Source organism: Pogona vitticeps, chromosome 4 (genome assembly GCF_051106095.1).
Source record: "Pogona vitticeps strain Pit_001003342236 chromosome 4, PviZW2.1, whole genome shotgun sequence".
NCBI classification, from domain to species: domain Eukaryota; kingdom Metazoa; phylum Chordata; class Lepidosauria; order Squamata; family Agamidae; genus Pogona; species Pogona vitticeps.
Window position 1 is genome coordinate 112,709,136 of NC_135786.1, and position 22,016 is coordinate 112,731,151.

Here is a 22,016-nt window from a genome sequence, read left to right on the forward strand (position 1 = left end):
CTGGTTCTAGTTGCATTTTCATGAAGTTGATACTGTATTCTTAATATGGCATATAGAGATTGACAGATAGTTATTGAAAGCATCCAAACATTCAGCTGGCCCTCTTTTCATATTGCGTTGCTCACTCTGCCATATAACGGGATTAGCACTGGCATAAGGCTTAGGTCTCTGGCTACAAAGCTAAAGGTTGGGAGTTCAATTCCCCGCTGTGCCTCCTTGAGAGGGGGTAAACTCAATGATCCATAGGTCCCTTTCAGCTCTGTAGTTCAAAGGTGCTGCTGATGGTGATTATTATTAAATGAGGTTGCTGTTTCTAACTGATATGGGTGGAGGCCATAGGTATCAACATCACCTGTTTTCAGTGGGAGCAGCACTTTACTGTAATTCCAGAAAGTGCAAGAACAGTGGTTAGCTACTTTTGGTAAACATAAGGCCTAAGAACAACAGTCAAGTGTCTAGGTGAAGATACCAGCCATATAGCATCTGAGGACAGACCGCTTTTGCAAATACACTTGATATTAAAGACACATTCATCTTTAACTGTCCAGAGCTTTTGTGTAAGGTAGGAACATGCAGTGCCTATGTTAGTGTGCATGAGCTGAGCTTATTTCAAAAAGGTGTAACAGAACTAATTTCATGTAAGTGTTTGTCAAGGACTTTAAATCTAGGGCCCAGCCCTTCTAAACTTTTCAAAGTTCTCTTCCAAAATTATATTCCCTTTAAAATGATGGGGTAAAGGGTAGAGTATCCCAACAAATCCAGTTGGGATCAGCAAGAGTCCAGTGCAAAAGGATACTGATCTAATCAAAACTTAGCTGACCAGGTAGGAAGTACCATCTGCTTACAGGATCTTACTCCTTTCTATTTTTTTCATATCCCTTAAGGTGCCCCAAAGGGTGGGGAGGGGAAGCCTTCCATTTGAAGTATCACTGCTATTACAAAATGTCCTGTTTGAAAAGGTATGGTTGCAACGAAGTACATGCAAATTAGCCACAACATTAAAGTCACAGTGCAATTGAGTAAAACAGCTACTTTATGTATTTAAGTAATATAAATACTTGATGAATTCATGGCAACACAAAAGTAAAAATTCACATTCTCCCACACATAAGTTGGGAATAACACACACTCTAAGTAGATAAACTTTCAGAATTTTACAAACATTTTTATCTGATTACAGGGTTAAACACTATCTTGGGTAAATCACAATGCAGGGTTTTTTCCTACTGCAATTGGTATCTGCCCATACAAAAGCATTTTTCACGTGAAAAGAAACCTGATTATATTTTGTGGACATGCACTAGTAAGCTATATAAATTGTACATTACATCAAAACTACTAAGTAAAACTAAATTGGCAAGGTATAGCGTCCTTTCCCACCCCTAGATTTCTGGTTATTAAGGAATTCCATAGCACAAACTGCTATCAGACCTTTAGAATGATTGGTATTAGAGAGGTCAAAAAGGCTATACTGTAATTTCTTTTTCTTACAGGAGTACAACATTACCAGAGTGGGAAACTATGGGCTTCATCCTAAACTCAGGTTAATTGCCAGATTTTTAAATGAATATCCAAATGTTTAAAAGTGTACCAACAGCTGACTGCATATTTTTTCAGGTCTTAAGTGAGAAACACTGAAGAACATGCTCACCCATACCCCTCCAACTTTTCTACTGCTCCCCTTCCCAGTACAACATGACAGCAGCCAATATACTGCAGTTTTGGGGGGATGGTGAAAAAAAATACTTAACTGTCTCTTCGGCCTTACAGCCTTGTGTCAGTCTCATTAGGAGAACAAATATGGTTCAGATAATCGGTTTACCCTACCCAATCAGTTGTAACTGAGCATATAACCAGACTTCTGATCCAGGCAAAACCAAAAGTCACCTGTGTTTTATTTATTATAATCATAAGTGCCAAGTATTGTTAATATGGCTAAAAATATTAGGAAAGTATTTGAGGAAAAAATCTGTCAGTATTTTCTGTACAAAAGTTTGGTAGGAGCACTTTATTTTGTGCCTTTTACTTCTATCATAGATTTTTTAAAATTCATTTTCCACTAGGTAAGGGAAGATTATAGTGAAGGGGATTTGGATCAGGGTATTGGGGGCTTCTAGCATAGATTAGGCTCCACCTCTGAATTACAGACTTCAAAGTATGCAAGTAGGTAGGGACACTATGCTCAGAATTCATTTAAATTAGTCACTTGATACTGAAGCTGCCTAAGGCTTCAGCAGAAATAATTATTTTCAAGGTGTATCAGTGCTAATGTTTTCCCTATGAATGGGCCAAAGCAGTAGTAACACTGGCTCTTCATAAACCATGGCTAACAAATTATCAGTACTAAAGATATATATGCAGTACTTTGCCAAATTTAATTCCCTCTCATTCTTTAATTGCTGTTAAGCAATACAGACGATACTACTGTCATATACAGTCAACCATTACCTAGGATTATCTCAATCATGATTTTGTGGTTTTAGCATCTAAACCAAGGGAAGCCAAATTATTCTAAAACGTAATGAGAGAAGGAATTGCACACATTCCCAAGGCTGTCACCTGTTTGATACCAGAGACATAGTTACATATGAACCAACCTTTTTGACTTACAGGGCCGTAAGACTTATTGCCCAGGCAATGTCCAGAAGCTCAGTTACTGCTGTGAACAACCCCTTTGGTTCTTGCTACCACCACTTTCTTTTGCATCACAAGTAGTCAGTGACTTAAGAAATCTATTCTAATCATATGGATTCTAACACTGCTGATGTCAGCGAGAGTTCTTTATGCTCTAATTATTTTTGCTTAGCCCTTGTCAGAATTTGGTGCTAGCATGTATGCCAGATTGAAGACACATCACCCCAAAAACCATTGCTGCTTCTACTATCATGCACGGGGAACAAGAGCCACCAAATAAAAAAGGACACCAACAGCAACAATGGAATGTACAGACCAGTCCTCCAGAGAGAAAAATGCAAGTTAAAATATCACACAAAATACTGGCTAATGATCAATATGGATATTAATCAAGGAATCCAGTCCCTCAGTAGATGTCCGTGATGCAGAGGATGGTGCTTCACTTATTTAAAGTAAACCAAAGTTATAAAAAAGAAATTAGAGTTCCACCTCAAAACTGTTGTCAGGCTTATTTGTGTTCCTTTGTTGGTGCATAGTAAAGTTCCATGGGTTTATTCACTTTCCAATACTTTTCACTGACCAGCTCCAAGGAAAATGACCCATTCAGCACCTAAAGACAAAGATTAAATCAGTGCTAAAGCCAAAAATAAAGCTAATGTTATTGTCACTTGAAAATGAACAGGAATATATAACTACAGAAATGATCAAACACTGAATACAGCATTAAGGGGAAGAGTGGTTAGGCGAGCATTCTATAAATAGTCTAATACAAAGCAGATGTGAACTGCACTCCAAGGGAAAAAGCAGCTGCACTCAGATTGCGGTTGCATGACTGTTTTTACACAAAAAGTCTACAGTTCTTCTTGTAAAGTTCTTGCTATTAGAGCACAGAGTAGTGAGGTAGTCATTCACTTGTGGAAAGTTGTTAAGTGCAGTTCAACACTCCAGATGAATAAAATTAAGCCCATTCCATTATACACAGATTTAAGAGAAGGCAAACTTCTGCCTCAGTATCAACCCAAATAAAGATACACACTGCATCATTTCCGCTCTTCAGGTAATGAGGATGGTAAGATATCTTGAAGTGTGAGAATGGAATAGGATGCAAAGCCAAAAAATCATATATACCAATAAACATCCAGGTTCTTTTATTATCTGATCTTAAAGCTTTCGAACTGTAACTACTCTTCTGCCTAGCATTTTTCATATAGCATGTCCCTTCTAGGATGCCATACTAATTAGGGCAATTTCTTCACCCAATCCAACACTGTTGTTGTGAAGTAAATAAATCTACCTATCTTACTTGACCTGCATGCGACAGTACAAAATATCTCACATGTATTCCAAATTCTTTCCATGGATACTTTTTAAAGATACTGAGTGAGGTCATAACACTGGCTGACATAGGTTTATTCAGGCGTTTGGTACTGAAAAGAGGAGTGGAACAGGGTAACAGCACTTAAATCAGAGGCACTGGTACCATGAGATGTTTACTATTCTTTACCAAACACATTCCAGCCTTTTGAGTTGTTGCTCCAGTGAGCTTGTAAGGCATTCTCTGAGAGAGCTGTAACTTCGGAGAGAGAAAATTACTAATTCTGAACTAACCATTTCTCCCGCTTGTTCACTTTTTTGCCACACTGGCAAAAAGATGGTCAGCTCAAGCGGAATTTGAAAGGCTGTGGAACCTTTGTGGTGGTGGTGAACTTAATTTATTGCATGCCTTTCTTCCAACAACAGCAATGGCACAAAGCCCCTGAACTAGCTAAATTCTGTTCAGCTGCAAAATATCCCTAATATTGTAGGGAAAATACAATATTATTTCCATCTATCCTGAAAGTAACAATTGTATCTCCTGGTATCTTAGACTTTAGGGAAAATATTCTTGGTATTTAATTTCTGTCCCAGATGTAGATTCTAGAATATTTGGCTCTCTAACACAGGTCTGTTTGATTTTAAAAATGTCAACAGTACAGGGGGCTGACGTATCAGGCTCTATTGTGATATATGAAATGACACTGTGGATATGACAGGCTCTGTAACAAAGACTTGCCAATGCCCAAACACAAAGATTTAAAGCGAGAGCTTCCTCACCTCAGAGTCTGTTACACCATTTCCTCTTTTAGCAAGCTGACCACATACATGTGTGTCCACATTTGGCATAATGTTGCATTTCTTTATGTAGTGCATAAAACTCTGCTGCATTATCCACAGCAGGCACAAAAGCACATCACAACCTTATTTAAAACATTTTGTACACATAGAGCTTAGTGTGTATGTGAGGAAGAACAGCATTTCTTCGGCTTGCCTTCGTCAGCTCTACCTTCACACCTACAGACTGAGCACAGATACAGCCAAAGTGACACCTATGCCAACCAGGACCTCTTAAAACATCCATGATCAACATGTTGAGATCAGTGTAAGTCACCTGAAGGGTTGAGTCCCCTTCCACAAGTATAACCATTCACATGGTGGAGAATTTATATATACGACTCAACTATATCTTAAAAGCCATTTTTCCTCCAGTTAACTACTCACAGTAAACTGGCCATTTGCTGTAGCAATATAAATTGTGTACTGCTTTTCACTGGCTGTTTCAAGATTCATCTGATTTGACTCTCCTTTGCTCCGGAGTTCTTCCAAAGCCAGTCTCACAGCCAAGTACTTGGATAAGTGATCAACTGTGGCATTGCCTGAAGTCTTTATGTACCTGCATCAGGAGCAAAGACAATCCATGTAGTTACTTGTCCTATACCAGATATAAAATTGTTTTAAAACTCACAATGAAACAATCCAAGCCATAGGTGAAGGCAGCAGTCTAGCATTTTCCCGTATTTATTCTAGCTCACCAACATGCACAATGTTGCTTCTAAAACAAGGACAAGACCCTTTGTTTACCTTGTCTGTGCACTGTCATCGTTCTCCATTAGCGTAGGATGGGGTCTGAAAACTAGCTCTATTTCACTTGCACCATCCAAGACTGGGTCTATTGCGACTGTTGTATTGTTATTGTCCAGTTCTAGGCCAGAATCATCAGATGTTTTGGTCCGTTTGTTACTTGGCCCGGCTTCCTGATTACTGTGAGTTGAAGCGTTACTGCAGTGTGAGCTGTCCCCATTGTCCTCTGCTCCACTGCCGTTCTCTATCTGTTGTTTCTTGCCTCTTTGTAACCTATCAGACATATATGACATTTCAAAAAATCATGTTCAGGGTGCAATCCACGCTCTTTGTCCAATCTTTTTCTGAGCTCTCGCTCTGTCCATTTTAAAACTATTCACTAAATAAATTGAAGGAGTGGACTTGTCCATGAAAGCTTGCGTTAAAATATAGCAGTTAGTCTTTAAGGTGCCACTACATTTTTGTCTTCTTTGTTTTTTTATTTTTCTTTTGTTTTGCCTGATGCACTAAATACAAATATCTGAAGTACAAGAAATCTTGTTATGTGCCATCAAGTCAGAACCAACTTATAGTGACCCTAATGGTGTTTTTCAAAATAAGGAAATATTCAAGGAGTGGTTTTATCAATTCCACACCCCCAGTGAGTTACCCAGGCCTCCTAAATCCAATTCTGTCCCTTTCCACTACACCACATTGGATAGCCCTACAAGAAATCTAGCACACAATTTACTAGGACTACAACATCACAAAATATAAGCCTAGCTCAGAAGCTGGGAACATCTGCCCCCCACCCATGTTGTTGGACTGCCACAGTCATCTGCCATAATTAGCACTGCATACAGTGGAGGTCAGAAGAGTTGCAGTCCAACAACAAAAGCCACACCACCCTTACTCAAATCTAGCTGATAACAATGCAATAGGCTCTTAACAGCACCCAAGCCAAGCAGCCATTTCTAGGCTAATTTTGAAACGGATCAACAACATGCCCCATTTTCTGATGGGTAAACCTGCATTTTCTTATATGGATCTCAAAGAAATGCTGATGAAGCTGAAATAATGTCTATATTCCATTCCTAAACCAGAGTGGGGGGTGGGGGTGGGGGACAGAAAAGAATATCATATGTGGGAAGGAATGAATATGCAATCTCAGAATGTATAGCTCAGATTTTGCCAAGGCATTCTATAGAACTATTTTCTCCATGTAAAAATTGAATTACATTTGAAATAATGTATTAAATACATAAATAGATGGGAACAATTATATACAGAATTCATTCCATCTGAAGAAGAGAGAGGTAGCCAAGATACAGAAAAAGCCAGATACAATGAAAGGTCTGTTTTAATTTAGTAGAAGAATGGGTTGGGGGAGAACAAAACACGAAATGTATAGGCTCCTTAAAGCATGACCACAGCAAGTTTTCAAATATTGTAAATGTAGAAATATAACATCTAATACCCTGTTTTCCCGAAAATGAGACCTAACCTGAAAATAAGCACTAGTCTGATTTTTCAGGATGCTTGTAATATAAGCCTTACCGCCCAAAATAAGCCCCAGTTAAGTAAAACCCCGCCCTCTACCACTGTGCAGCAACCAGAAGAAGATGGCATGACTGTATTTGAATAACTGTAGATTGTTGTAAATGAAAAAAATAAAACATCCCCTGAAAATAAGCCCTAATGTGTTTTCTGGAGCAAAAAAAATAGTATAAGAACCTGTCTTGTTACCGCAGCCTCGTGGCGCAGTGGTTAAACTGCTGTACTGCAACTAAAACTGTGCTCACGACCTGGGGTTCAATCCCAGGTAGCCGGCTCAAGATGGACTCAGCCTTCTATCCCTCTGAGGTTGGTAAAATGAGTACCCAGCTTGTTGGGGGGGGGAGCAATGTGTAGCCTGCATAATTAACTTGTAAACCGCCCAGAGAGTGCTTGAAGCACTATGGGGCGGTATATAAACAGCACACTTTGCTTTATATAAGCAGCACACTTTTATTTTCAGGAAAACACGGTACTTCTCTCCAAAAGCTGCATATAGCAGGAACATGACCTCAGGAAAACTTTTCCCCACAAATACACCAGACTGGGTCTTTTTGCATTGGTATTAAACACATCTAATTTCCCCCCTCTACCGGGATTTAATTCAACTTTCCAAAAGGGATTCACTCAACAGTGCAAATATAAAAATACTATTCAACAATGTGGCAATTTAGTGTAGTTTTCTAACAAATACTACATTCTGCTCACTGTAATATTGGAACATTTGTCCTTATGCTGTTATACAGTGGGGTCTTGACTTAAGAACGGCTCAAGTTAAGAACATTTTGACTTAAGAACCACTCTCACAGGAAAATATTGACTTGACTTACATACTTAGATTTGAGTTAAGAACTGGAAAAAAAAAAACACGTGGAAGGCAGGGAAAGTGCAAAATGTGAACTTTCAGTTAACTGTTGGCCAGTGAAAAGGGTGCCTGTCTGCTTCCTCACTCCTCCCAGCATTTAGAGAGTGGATTGGGAGACAGTCTTCAGACTGCCTGGTACTGCCTGGACTGTATTTTCCCTGCCTTCCCTGAACCTTTCTTGACCTAAGAAAAAAAGAAACGAAATATCCCCCTCTAGTGGTCGAAGGCAGAATAGCAGCTTCCCATTAGTTTCTATGGACGGAAAGGAGCAGATACGGATCAAATGGTTTTCAATGCATTCCTATGGGAAATGCAGATTTGACTTGAAAACTTTTTGACTTGAGAACCGCCTTCCAATACGGATTAAGTTCTCAAGTCAAGACCCCACTGTAACATGAACAATAGCTTTGCACAGTTTGCTATTTTCCAATATCCAAGAAAAATATACAGGACTTCATTCAAAATGTATGCCTTTCACACATTTCAAGTTAATGAACACATAAAACTGACTTAACAGAGTCAGAACACTAGTCCATGTAAACCAGTACTCTGACAAGCAGCAGGGCCCTAAAGATGGGCACTTCTCTCATACCTGCTAACAAACGTAAGAACAATACAGGAAACTGATCTACCTACATGTAATATAGAACCTTCCCCATCCCTAATGCTTGACTGCTAAAGATTTCCTACCTGTTCAGAGCCTGGATTTTCAGGCCCTCTTCAATGCTGTGGCTCAGAGCTTGTTGGTTATTGTGCTTGCTGATCCTTGCTAGAACTCTCTCCTGATGAGCCTCATATTCATCACGACTTGGGTAAATTTTACTGATGAGGGCATCGAAGTTTGGATCTGGCCTCAGGGATCTTTTAGAAACAAGCTTTTTACGACAAGTTGGGCATTCTTTGTTTCTGAGCAGAGAAGAGGAGAAAAATAATTCAGCAAGTATGTTTCCAAACAACTGTAGAACATTGCAAAAATCTGAACGAGTTCAGCAACAGCTCCTTGAGGTATACTTAAGTTCTCCCAGATTGGGCAAAGGACACAAGCCAATTTTGTGTATTTCAGAATCTTAAGTACCTGATGCTAAAAAAATTGTTACACTAACTTTACTGCTGTTACCACAACAATTCAATGTTGTAAACAAAGAACAACAGGCAAACATGAGGCATAAGTCAACAGAATGGTTTGCCCCTGAATTAATTGTACTGTTGTTATCCCTACATACTGTTCTGTGATTTGAAAAAATGGGAGAGAAGGAACAGGAACACACACACAAATCATTATACATCCTCTTTTCTCCAGGCAGAGGGGAAAAAGTGGTTACTTGGCATCCAGTTTAGTCTTATGGATAAAGAATCTACTTCAGCCAGGGTGCAAATCCTAGCTTGGCTATGAAGGTTTCTGGGAAACACACATACCCCATCCCATTATGCCCTGAGAAAAGCAAAGGATAAAAATATAACTACTACAAATTCTTTTTCATCTTAAGACAGTGGTCTTGGTTCTGGCTGGCTATATTGGCAGCAAACTATTCTTTTAGAGGGAAATGAAAAAGAAGTAGAGCAAGAATATTTTTGCATGTCCTTTTTATTACAACTAAAAGATACTGCTCATGAGATAAATTGTCCCTTTTTTTCTATATACTTTCCTCTTACTTACCCACTTCTGAGGGCTGTGATGATGCAATCTGCACAAAAACGATGTAGACATTCCTTAGTAGTCATGGTGTTTTTTAACATATCCAGACAAATTGGACACATTAGCTCACTGTGGAGGCTTCGGGGTGACACCACTATCTCCAGGCCATCTGTTATTGCTTCCTAATGATCAAAAATAGTGGTGTCATGCAATTATTTCTTGACCATGTTGAAATTAAAAACGTAAGATGCCACTAAGTAAGAGATTTCTTCATAGACACCCATCTGGTTTTTTTTATTTCTGACAATATAAATCAGGTTTAATTTTTGTTGCACCACTCTAGGTAGCAAACTAAAAGCAAACTCAGTCACATATTTCTCCCACATACAGCGGTGCCTCGACTTACAAAATTAATCCATATTGGAACAGTGGTCATAACTCGAAATTTTCGTAAGTCAAAGCACCATTTCCCATTGAAATGCATGGGAACAGGATTAATCTGTTCCAGCATTTTAAAAAAATGGCAAAAAAATTATTAAAGCACACGGAAAGCCCCATCGGAAGGTGCTGGGGCTTTTAAAAAAACAACCAAAAATAAACAGAGCAAGCCCCGAAGGCTGCCAGAAAAAAACCCAGAAATAAACATTGAGCAATCCCCACGCTGGGACTGCAAAAAAAACAACACAGCACAGAAACATAACCCCCCCTCAGCCAACCCCCCTTGCAAAACCCACCCAGAAGTTTCTAAAAAGGAAAAAGCAGCACCTTGCCAGGCAGACTGAAGCCTCCTCCGATGGCACTCACTCCTGGCGGGGAGCCTCCTCCTGCACCGCCGCCTCTGCACGCCCCATCCACGGAGGTGCCCCTCCCACCCCTGCACCTTTGGCTGCCTGTACTCATGAGTAGACATGTGCCTTCGGCAGACCTACCCATGATTAGACCCACGGAAGGGGTGGGCAGGGGGCACACCGGCTTCCTGCGCCCAGCAGCGATCTGGAGCTGCCCCTGCCTCTCCTTCCTCCTCCTGCCCTGCAGGAGTAAAAAAGTTCCCTGAACCCCCCCCCCCCGCTCTAACCATTGGGGCAAAAGAGCTATAAAGAAGCAGCCTCTTCGCCACCAACGGTTTGAATTTCCCACCCTTTCCCCCTGCCTTTTTCTGTTCTTAGGTCGAAGTTCCAGCCGCAAGGTGAAGCAAAATTTTGTGGCCAGAGCATTCCGTAACTCGCAATTTTCGTAGGTAGGGGTGTTCATAAGTCGAGGCACCACTGTATTTATTTCTGCAAAAATAGGAGGGGAGGGGAAGCAATAGACAGGCACCTGAGGTGTTCTTTGAAGTTCATACAAGCTCAGCTCCCATGTTTTGCTCAAAGGCTGTGTTCCGTTTGTCTGCACTGCTTGAGACATGGCTAAAAGGAGAAAATATATAAAAACAAGCATTTTTACAAGCCAGATATGTTTCAAAGATGGTTTAGGACTGAAGGAGAACACTGATTATTTCCTGATCCTCTGAGTACATCTTTCAGATCACTTCTAGTTCTAACATGCATTTTCACCCACTATTATTTCATACTGAAAATTCCTAAAAGACGGGGATAGCTGCCAGTCAGAGACAGAAGGCAGAGGGCAGCGGGTGCACCTTTGGAAGCCCAGGATTTTTTTTTCTTTGGCTGGAAATCCATACTGGAACAGTGGACAGGAGACAGAGGGCAGCAGATGCAGCTTTCGAACTTTCAGCTTGCCGGGCTCCCGGCAAGCCAAAAGCCACCCCGACCTCCACACCAGCTGCCGGCTTTCGACTTTCAGGGCTTCCAAAGCTGCACCCGCTGCCCTCTTGTCTCCTGTCCCTGGTGCCCTCTGCCTCCTGTCCCTATGGGGATGGGAGGCAGAGGGCAGCAGGGATAGAAGGCAGAGGCAGCGGGTGCAGCTTTGGAAGTCCGGGATTTTTTTTCTCCTTTGGCTGGAATGGATTAAATGGTCTTCAATAAATTCCTAATGAAAGATTAAAGTACATGGCTTTACATGCACAGGGTTCAACCTTTACACATGAAGATTTGTGCAACAGGGCTCTTGCCACTCATTACTAATCACAAGTTCCTAGGAATTTCAAATACCACTTATGTGTGAGAATTGAAAATGCTAACTTAATGTACTGTATAACAAATAAATGTAGCAGAGGCTTTTTTAAAAAAACAAAGAGCAAACCAAAGAGGCAGGAAATTCAGACCTAGAGATGGGCATGAACCTCAATTCCGCGGTTCATGTCGGTTTATACGTACGGCACCACAGGTGCCACACATTCTCTTCTCCCGTTTGATCCCCCACTCACCACCTGGTGCACTCTCCCCTCCTCCTCCTCTTTGGTTGTTCAGCCAGTCCCCAGCAGGAGCACCAGCTTCCCCGCTCTACCTCCTTGGCTGATCTCGTCCACTCACGCTCCTGCTGGGGACTGCCAAAGAGGAGGAGGAGGAGGAGGAGGAGGAGGAGGAGGAGGAGGAGGAGGAGGAGGAGGAGAGGAGCATGCCAGCTGGTGAGTGGGTAATTCATCAGGGAGGCAGGGGAAGGGAATGTGCAGCACCTGTAATGTCGCATGTACAAGCTAACATGAACTTCCAGGTCAAGGTTTGTGGTCATCTCTATTCAGAACACTTTTATAACACCCCAAAATACTATTTAGACATCAAAAGATTTATCACCTGAAACCTGTAAGTTTTAATAAGCTAAGTTTCAAATTTTCCTTTGTCTTCACAGTCTTTAACTATGAAATTGCAAACTCCACTCCACCCTTATCTTCCAACTCTCTTTCAACATTCAGCTAGCTCTTGGTATCCACTGAGCATCTTCTATTCATAGTGGACAACTGGGGTGAATCTGCCCCTTAAGAGGATTTTTTAGTAAGTTAGCAGGGCAAGGGGGTACTTCTCTAGTCCTTGGGTTTTGCCAAACCTCCTAATGTCTTCTTGTATACATATTGTTCCATTTTGGCTACATAAGGTTATGCACTTAAATACCTGTAATTTGTTATTGGAAACGAGTTCTTAGTAATAATTGTGTGCTGTCAACTCTTGATGTGTGACAGTCCTTTCTAGGGATGTCTAGGTACAGAATACTCTGAAGTGGTTTACCATTCCCTTCTTCTGGGACTGTACCGCTTGCACAAGGCTACACAGGCTGGCTCCAATCTTGGGATGCAGAGTGGGGAATTGAACTCCAAATTCAATTGAACTCCCTAGTTCCACAGCCAGATACTGAAGTCACTGAGCTATTCTGGCGGGTGGGAGGGTGGCAGGGGTTCTGAATCTTTCAAGCCGTAGTTAAACCTGCACAAACCTTGTTCATGTGCAGGAATGATGCCATTTTTGCAATACAGTACTGGCACTCTAGCATACGTGCATGCAAAGGAAAGAGTCTGGTTTGCAGACACCTGTAGGCATTTGCCAAACAAACTAGCTTTTGATAACAATTCCAGAGAAAGCCAAACTTAGAAATGCTATTGAATCATTAGCTATCAGACTCCAGAGCACCGAACAGCACCTGTTTTCATATTGTATACGTACAGTGTAAAAAAGAAGCTCCAAAATGCCCAAAATGTGTAAATCTAGCAGCCTACAGCAACAATAGGAACACAAATGCCCAAGCCACACAATAACAGAAATCTGGGCAGGGAAGTATCTCCATCCCAATACATTTTATCTCCCTAAGGCACTAGAAAAGCCTGGTCTAGTTTCCAAAATCTCCAAAGTTAAAGATCCAAAAAAATGTTTCCCATGAGTTAGTAGTGAGCTGATCACAGGCAATACGAAAATCCCAAGCTTCTCCCTGAAAATATGTAAATGTTTCCTAGGACACAAAGGCAGTAGGACTTCTTTAACAGCATGCACATAACTTTCTAGACAGCATGGAAGCATTCCAGTACAAAACTAGACCAGTCTCACTATTTAAAAACCAATAATAAAAAACAAAAATACGCCATACAAGACATTTCTGTGAAATTTATTAAGCAAATATCTTGCCTAGCACTGTGCCAAAATAAACTTACACGTTTTGAATTCCCTCTCCCACCCCCTTGGCTACAGAGTATGTAGAGAAATGTGGCACGATTTGCTTTCACATAGATTGGCCAAGTCGTTAAAACTTTGGGTAGGAGAAAAGTACATTTCAAGTAGTGGAAAAAACATCTACTGCTCACATGTAGAGTATCTACAAATGTCAGAGAAGGTCTCTAAGTCCACATTGTTACAAATCGTCACAGCATTAAGTGTGCCGATATTCCTTCTCCTTCACCTCGCTTCATCGTTAGGTTTCAACAAACACTTCCAAGAGACAAACTGACAAAGTGGTATATGGATTAATGCATCAAGCACAGAGGTGGAAAGTCGAGTATCAATCTGGAACTTAGCTACAAAGATCACTAATTGGTTTGAACAATCTACCATCTCTCAGTCTAAACTCAGTTGTTGTGAGGAAATACAATACATTCTGCAGAACTGGGGGGTGCGGAGGGCCGGGTGGATACAAATGCAACAAGACAAGTCTCTTTGAATTGTTCTTGTATACTTGTTTATGTACTGTATTAGCAAGTCCAAAGGGTTGAGCCAACTACATCCCTATCACCCATATGGATAATCCCTTCATATATTGTGCTGTGGGTAGTACAGACAATACTATGCATGCTACTGTTCATATCTGCCATACCCGAGAGCATGCAAAACATACTTGAGAGCACAAGAAGAGCCTTGACAGACTGAATGAAAGACTCACATAGTCCAGAACAGTGTTACCAACAGTGATGTAGGAGTAACTTTGAAAGTGAAGGTGCTTCTAGTGATAGCTCCCACAGCACTCCAAAACATAAGTCCAAATAGGCAGGCTGCTGGATTGGTGCACATTAACAAATTAGGTACATATATTTCATAAAGTTAGTGGCTCTAAACTGCCCATTCAAGACCAACCACACAACAGGTATACCTTGCAACAGTACATCGCTCCCGAGAAAATCCATTTTTCTCTCAACTAGAGGATTGCAGCTAAACTCAGAGGGAACAGGCAAGCCTGGGGATAGATGGATGATGTCATAGTTCCCACAAGCCCTAGTTCCATGATGCCACTGAGTCCCAAAGTGACTACACTCATGTCCCTGGATAGCCTGCAGGACAGGCAAATAACTTGTCTTCCAAAGAGACTTGTGTCTCCTAGAAAATTTGAAACAGAAGATACCAAATGAAGCAAATACTGTACAGCTGGTATGTAGACCTATGTTTCGGAGGGGTACCTCCCAGAATTCTGCCAGGGGAATTCCTGGAGAATTCTAGGAGTTGGAGGACAAAAAACCTAAAGTCCCTAGTAAAGACCACAGAGGATGTTGTTACTGTGCACTTGTATAGACACACACCTTGTACACTGAAACTAACTTCATGACAATACAAAATTCACTTTCAAGAAACAATATTTAATTTTATTTATTAAGTTTCATCTTGTCCTTTATACAAGAATACTGTTTCCCATGATTTTGAGCAGAGACAGCTGACACTTGCTTTTTAAAATTACTGTTGCTGTGCCAAAAGTTGAGAATTCTACAATTTACCATCCTCACCCAAAACTGACATTCAAAAGTAGAATTTACTAACCTCCCATGAAAATTTTCATTAGTAATGATAAAGAGGTTTTGCTGACTTTAATATTCATCCCAACATAATTCATGAAGTTTACTATGAATTCCATTTCAGCAAAACTCATTACAGTAATGAATTTATTCAAATATAACCCTATCTCCATGCATGGCCCAGTTGCCTCTGTTTAAGCACCTGCTTAAACAGAGGCAACTGGGTCATGCATGGACGTGGTGGCGCTGCGGGTTAAACCGCAGAAGCCTCTGTGCTACAAGGTCAGAAGACCTGCAGTCGTAAAATTGAATCCACGCGACGGAGTGAGCCCCCGTCGCTTGTCCCAGCTCCTGCCAACCTAGCGGTTCGAAAGCATGCAAAATGCAAAAATGCGAGTAGATACTGTAAATAGGTACGACCACAATGGCATTCCGTGTCTAGTTGCGCTGGCCACGTGACCACGGGATATTGTCTTCGGACAAATGCTAGCTCTATGGGTTGGAAACGGATATGAGCACCGCCCCCTAGAGTCAGAAACGACTGGACAAATTGTCAAGGGGAACCTTTACCTTAGCACCTGCCCTACTAACCTAACTACTCCATCAAACACATTTCTATTTTCTGGTGACTGAAGGAACCAGATATAAAGAGTTAGCAAGTTACCCAATACTGATCTACTTGCTTTTCCCTGATTGTAGCTCACAAATGTCTGACAGGTGTCTATTCTATCTGGATGAAGGCTATTTAATCTTGAAATCACATTCCTATCTTTACTATGCCTTACCTTAGTTTAAATATTCTCTGCAAGTGAATTAGCATTAAGCACAAACAGCAAAATGACAAAATGTATCTGCATTGTGGTTAGATGTAATTTGGGAATGGGGAAGCAAAAGAAATTCTGAAACTTTTCAGATGTGTCCAATATTCTAGATTCAGACACTGTAGATCTTTTGCACCTTAAATGCATCAATTCTCATTAAACTGTAAGATTGTGTCAACATTCACACGAAACAGTAAAGGCCACAATTTTAGAACTATCAAACAATTTACTTCAACTGGAACATAGTCATTCTCCTTTCCTTCCAACTGGGTCGGAAAGAGTTTCCACTCTTCCTGGACAAAAGAGTTCCAAAAACTCGAATTCCAGGGGCCCGGTTGCTCAGCCGGTATCCAGCTCTTTATTGTCATCCCCATCGATACAGGTAACAGGGGCACAGAAACTTCTCCCAAAAATTCCTCCCACTTTGTCCTCTCCCCCGGTTCCATGATTTCCCTGTTTCTCCCATTCCTGGCCTCTTCATCTCCCACACTCGCCACTGGATCCTCTCTCATCTTTCCTCTCTCTTCTCTTAACTTCCTTCTCCAATCCCTTGCCTTGGCTTCTCCCCAATATGAAGGTCTTGGGGAAATGACCACTCTCCTCCTATGGCCTGCTTCTTCCTGATGTAATTTTAATCTCTCTTACCTGTGAGTCCAGGGATCTTCTAACCAGATCCATTCCCATCCTGGTGGTACTGTCTCCTCCTTGTTTACCTCTTCTCCTTATCTTGCTTCTACTACTGGTTCCCCTTTCTCCCCCACCCCCTTTCTTATTTCCTCCTTCTCCTCCTCCTCCTCTCCCACCTATTCTAACTGCTGTCTTAGCTCTCTCATCCCCCCAGGCCCTGGGCTGATTCTTCTCTCTTAGTCCCCTTGAGGAAATCCTCCAAGGCTACATAGGCTGGCTGTGAGACATACAGTGGGGAATCAAACTCCCAACCTCTAGATATTCAACTCACTGAGTGTGAAGGAGCGGTAGACCCAAAGGAGAAAGAACAAAGTGAACTATCCCCTCAGCTAGAGACATCTGAGCAGGAGAGAGATATAGAAGTAGGGAAGACAATGAAAAGTGAGGAGTTGAATGTGGAGAAAGGGAAAAGAAGGGAATCAAAGGGGAAAGAGGAGAAGATTGAAATCTGTCTAGTGGAAGAGAGAAAGGGAGAAGGGGAGGAAGAGTTAATTTTGCCTGTGTGGGAGGAGAATATAGGGGAGCACAGTGCAATGTACCAAGGAGGGAGAAAAAGAAGGAAGGGTAGGAAAAGAGGGGTGAAAAAAAGAGAATATGAATATGATAGAATGTGTGAGTTGTTGGAAGACTTCCTTAATTTGAAGGTAGGAAGGTTGCTACCTGACCCAGACAAGTCTAAAGAAAAGGGGACATTGGCAGAAGCTCTAGAATGGATGGTCGTGGTCTTTCCACGGCGACAAGATCACTCGAGGAGGGTGATTCGGCCAGACCCTTCCTTCAACCACCCACCACCACTGGGCCAGACACCCTTGTTGTGGGACAATATGCACGCCTGGAGTGCTCTGCTGAAGAAGCCCACCTATCAGGAATGTTTTGGGCCAGCCCCTTAATGAATCCTGTTAATTTCCAGACAGAATTATCGTCCTCACAGTTTGGACAGTTACCAGATCTTAGTTGTTTTGAACCAATAGAGGTTGTTGTAGACTCACCTAATGTTAAACTAAATAAATGTGTTAACATTCAAAAAGAGAGTTGTCATTTCCCACCAAAAAGGAGGAACTTCTTCAGATCTTTAATGAACCCATTCACACTGGGCTATACAGCCAAGTACTTCTACTTCTATACTGAATGTTTATTTCTTATCAGAAGTACTTCATTGGACAAACTAGTTCCATCTAATAATTATTCTATTTAGAAACCAATTAAAGACTGCAGCATAATTACAAAGTGTTTAAAATAGTGTCACTCCAATTTTCAATAGCTGGGGTACTTTTTTTCTAAGTTAAGACTTGGAAGCATGGTTAAATCTTATAAGAGAGTTAGAATAAAATTACTTAAAGAGAAAGGCAACTCCCTAACTTATCATGATCAATTCCACTCTGCCACAACTTTTCAGCATGGTCAATTACTAAAAATGTTAATTAGTAACACAGAACAACGTATTTGTTGTTGGAATTAAGTTAATACTCTACTAGCTATTATTTTAGGAACAAATTATAAATATAATCCCTTTTATTACTCAAATACCCAACTCTTGTTCAAACTGTATATACATATCTTTAAATGGGAAGAAATCCAACCACAGGTTGCATATTTCATTTATTCTGACCCTAGATCTATTAAAATTTCAAAGAAACTTACAGCAGTACCACCTTAAAACAAACTTAATTACATAGGCTTTTCACTTTTTGGACAAACTAATATCAACTGTGTGCCATGAAGTCGATTCTGACTTCTAGCAACCATTTCCAGGGGTTTCCAGATAGTGAATACTCAGAAGTAGTTTACCATTGCCGCCTTCTGCAAGAGCCTTGGGACTATGCAGCTTGCCCAAGGCCACACAGACCAGCTCTCTTCTAAGGAGGCACAGTGGGGAATTAAACTCCCAATCTCTGGCTCTGCAGCCAAGTACCTAAATCACTGAGTTATCCAGCCACACACACAAAAAGTATTTATATCGTAAGGAACACAGGCAACATTTTAAGGTGTTCTGTCAAAATTCTGAGCTGGGACATCCCATAATCATCTTTGATTTGGTGAGAGGTCCAAATTCACAAAAGCCAACCCTTAAAACTAACAGATATCAAGGGGACACATCAGGAGAATTGAGACTCTGTTGAGATGTATTCTTATGAAGCATACAGCTACAAAGTACAACTGGAGAGATTTCCAGCATCCCAATTACAGTATTTAACATTAGCAGCAACTAGTTGAGACCCATTTGTAAATAATAATATTGCTGACATTAAGGAAGCTTGATGCAATCAAAAGTAGCTTTCTGTGGGCAAGGATAGTATAACACATACACACTTCTTACATATACAACTAATTATTCAGCTCAAAATTATTTCATGCAAAACCTGTGCCTTTTGCACCGGTGTCTAGGTGGCATATCTCAGGGTTCTGTTGTGTTTTTTTTTAACCCTCTACTTTGCATGGCACTGCTCTACAAAATATAGCAAACAAGTTAGCAACTGCATTACATTAACAGCAATAGATTTTACTAAAGGAATCGCGCTGGACTGAGAAGAGGTGTGCAAAGCCAGTAGAAAGGGTAGATTTACAACCCCTTGTTCAAATGCATGGACTTACTACCTATCTGCTAACACAACGGGGGAGGGGGAAATTCAATCATTCCTTCAGTCTTGACCTTTTTGCGTTATGAAGGCAGCCTCCCCCACAATAACCCAGGCAGAAACTAAAGAGGATCGCTGACACCTTGAGGGGGCCGCTTCCTACGTGCTATCGGATCGCTCCCTCCTCCTTCCCTGTCTTAAGGGGACAATCGTGACAATTTAAGGGGACAGAGACAAGACTACCTTCTGGGGAGAAAACACGCACACACACAAATACACACACAGAATGGCGAGGGGGGGGCGGTTTGCATAGGGTCTCAACTGTAGGAAGAAAGGGATCATACAGGGTGGGGAGGAGACGAACGAGACCATGGAACACGGTTGTAGACCTATTTATTCCGAAGCTGATTACCGCCGAGTAGACAGGATTTGTCATTCCACAGACGGTGGGTGGCAGCTGCCTCCCGTCCTGGGGAGGGAGAAAGAGGGCCTCCCCCCCCCTTCGAAACCCCGAAACAGCTGAACCAGCTACCCCCATCCCCTCACCGGCCCCGTTGCTCGCTGCCTCTCGAAGGCTCGTCCGCTCCCGCCCGCCCGCTCGGCTCTCTTGCCCGTCGTGGTCACCTCCCGCGTTGTTGCCGCCGCCGCCCTCGGCACCACCGCCTCCTCTTCCCGCAGCCAGGGCTGAGGCGAGTCGACAGCGGCTGCTTCAGCCCCCCTTCCCCTCTCAGCTACACAATATGGCGAGCAACAGACAGCCGCCGCCGCCGCCGCCGCCGCAAAGGACGCTGGGAGAACAAGGAGAGAGTGGTATTATTCAGAGCCGTCCAGGCTGGAAGAAACAAAATAAACGGAGGGCGGGGGAAATCTCAGTTAAGCCACGCCCCTCGGCCACGCCTCCCTTCTCCCCTGTCAACAGGTATCCAGACCGTCTAAAAGCCGTTTCTTTTCAGCGTCTGGAGCTGCTAAGCGTCTGATTTGTTTCTTGGTTTGTTTGTTTGAAGTGGTGCTAGGCTGCTGAGCAGTGCCTTTTCCACTCACTCCCAAATTCTGTGTTTTATTTCTAACGACTGGAGCTCAATAACCCAGAGAGCAAGACTTTAAAGGCCACTTCATCTCAAGAAAGATGTTTAAATTTAAATTTTTAACTTCAGTTGGAAAACTGTTTTAATACTTCATATACATTTATAAATATTAAAATAAATGCTTATAATCACTCTTGTTTCTGTGTGTCTTTATGAAGCTCTTTATGAAAATGCTAAAACATAGTATAGCTGCCTGAACATACTGATAAACTAAATTACAAATTATTAATGTTACTAAGAAACTGATTGAACACTGCATGCTTTCAAGGCTTTTTAGAGCAGAAAAAGAAAGATGAACATGACAGTTTTGGAGTTGGAGATGATTTGTTTTCTCAGATAGGTAAAAGGTAAAGGTTCCCCTTGACAATTTGTCCAGTCATGTCCGACTCTCGGGGGCGGTGCTCATCTCCGTTTCCAACCCATAGAGCTAGCATTTGTCCGTAGACAATCTTCTGTGGTCACGTGGCCAGCGTGACTAGACACGGAACACCGTTACTTTTCCACCATGGTGGTACCTATTTATCTACTTGCATTTTTGCATTTTGCATGCTTTTGAACCGCTAGGCTGGTGGGAGCTGGGACAAGCAACAGGGTCTCACTCTGATAACATCCATAAATTCTGAGAGCAAGAGTCATGATCTCATCTAGGTATGTTGTAAAGCTTGCCTAAGACTGCAAGGTATTTTCTCTTTCAGTAGAAAATGAAGAAGAGGAAACTGCAACGGTGGGCATCCCTCTAGTGCTATCTGGCTCTGATAAAACAAGAGAATAATTTTTTAAACATTAGAATGTTGTGGAAATATCTACCTATAGTATAGAGCTGGGTGGCAACTCTCACCGGCCTTACTCAGAGCAGCCAAAAGTTGGGGGGTGAGGGGCTTGTAGTCCTTCACCCTCTGGTGGACACATATTGCCTCTTCTTGACATAAGATCAGCTGAGTGTGATAGTGGAAGATCAGAAAGACCAATATTTCAAGAAAAATACCCTTATTTAGTAAAATGCTACTTTAAGCAAAATGACTGGAACTCTGTCTTTCTGTTAGGCTTGCATAACTTGCTGCAGTGAATTGTGCTGGTTGATGAGGTTTGGGGGCACATTGTGGTTGCACATTGGGATGTCTGACCAGGCATGCTACTAAGATGTACCTCAGCACCTCATCAATTAACTGCATTTAAGTTACACAAATAGCAATAGGTTTCTGGCCACTTCTTATAGTCTTGAAATTATTTAGATTGGAGAAAGAGGTGGTGGATTGCTAGGTCATACTGCTCTGTCTCTTCAATACCTTGCTAAGTCTCATTGCCAAAAGGATGTTTTGTTCTGATCCACCCCCTTCTTTGCATGTAAGTTAGTAATGGTACAGAAGTGGGGAAATTTAGCCCATCCATGTCCTACAATGTTGCCAATGCCAATCTCTATCCTATAGCTTTGGTCTCGTCAATTCAGCAGTAGTGCAGCCACTCTCAGCCTTTTTTTTGACAGGGCCCTTTTAGAAGTTCTTCTCAGGTTCCAGGACCCCTGTCAAACAAGGAAGGCCTTTGGCTGTGTGCAAACAAGGATACAACACGAACAGATGAATCTGTGACCCTTTTCAAAAGTGCCAAGGCCCACCAGGGGGCATATGGCCCCTACTGAGAACGGCTGATAGAGTATGTCTGATTTTGTATTTTTTTTCTCTCTC

General features: G+C 41.7%; 1 protein-coding gene across 3 annotated transcripts; it reads right to left on the bottom strand.

Moving 5' to 3' along the window:
* Positions 1–1,015: 1,015 nt before the first annotated feature.
* Positions 1,016–20,005, bottom strand: RNF2 (ring finger protein 2). Of its 3 annotated transcripts, none has more exons than XM_072998123.2 (7): positions 19,874–20,005; positions 10,884–10,972; positions 9,588–9,748; positions 8,621–8,836; positions 5,533–5,805; positions 5,173–5,344; positions 1,016–3,244 (listed from the first exon to the last, which is right to left on the bottom strand). In XM_072998123.2, exons 2-7 carry the CDS (start codon positions 10,968–10,970, stop codon positions 3,143–3,145), a joined length of 1,011 nt encoding a protein of 336 aa, XP_072854224.1. In that variant the 5' UTR covers positions 10,971–10,972; positions 19,874–20,005; the 3' UTR covers positions 1,016–3,142. The 3 variants fall into 3 exon arrangements, with proteins under 3 accessions (XP_072854224.1, XP_020650756.1, XP_078248469.1); XM_020795097.3 differs by having other exon boundaries at positions 19,796–19,957; XM_078392343.1 differs by lacking the exon at positions 19,874–20,005 and adding an exon at positions 19,662–19,817.
* Positions 20,006–22,016: the final 2,011 nt, after the last annotated feature.

Bases quoted from the DNA above. Each gene is read 5' to 3' on its own strand.
- RNF2 (XM_072998123.2), bottom strand. From the start codon at position 10,970: ATGTCTCAAGCAGTGCAGACAAACGGAACACAGCCTTTGAGCAAAACA. The intron at 9,749-10,883 runs GTGCCTGTCTAT...TTTGATCATTAG, and splicing joins AACTTCAAAGAACACCTCAG to GAAGCAATAACAGATGGCCT. The intron at 3,245-5,172 runs GTGAGTAGTTAA...CTTTGTCTTTAG, and splicing joins CAGCAAATGGCCAGTTTACT to GTGCTGAATGGGTCATTTTC.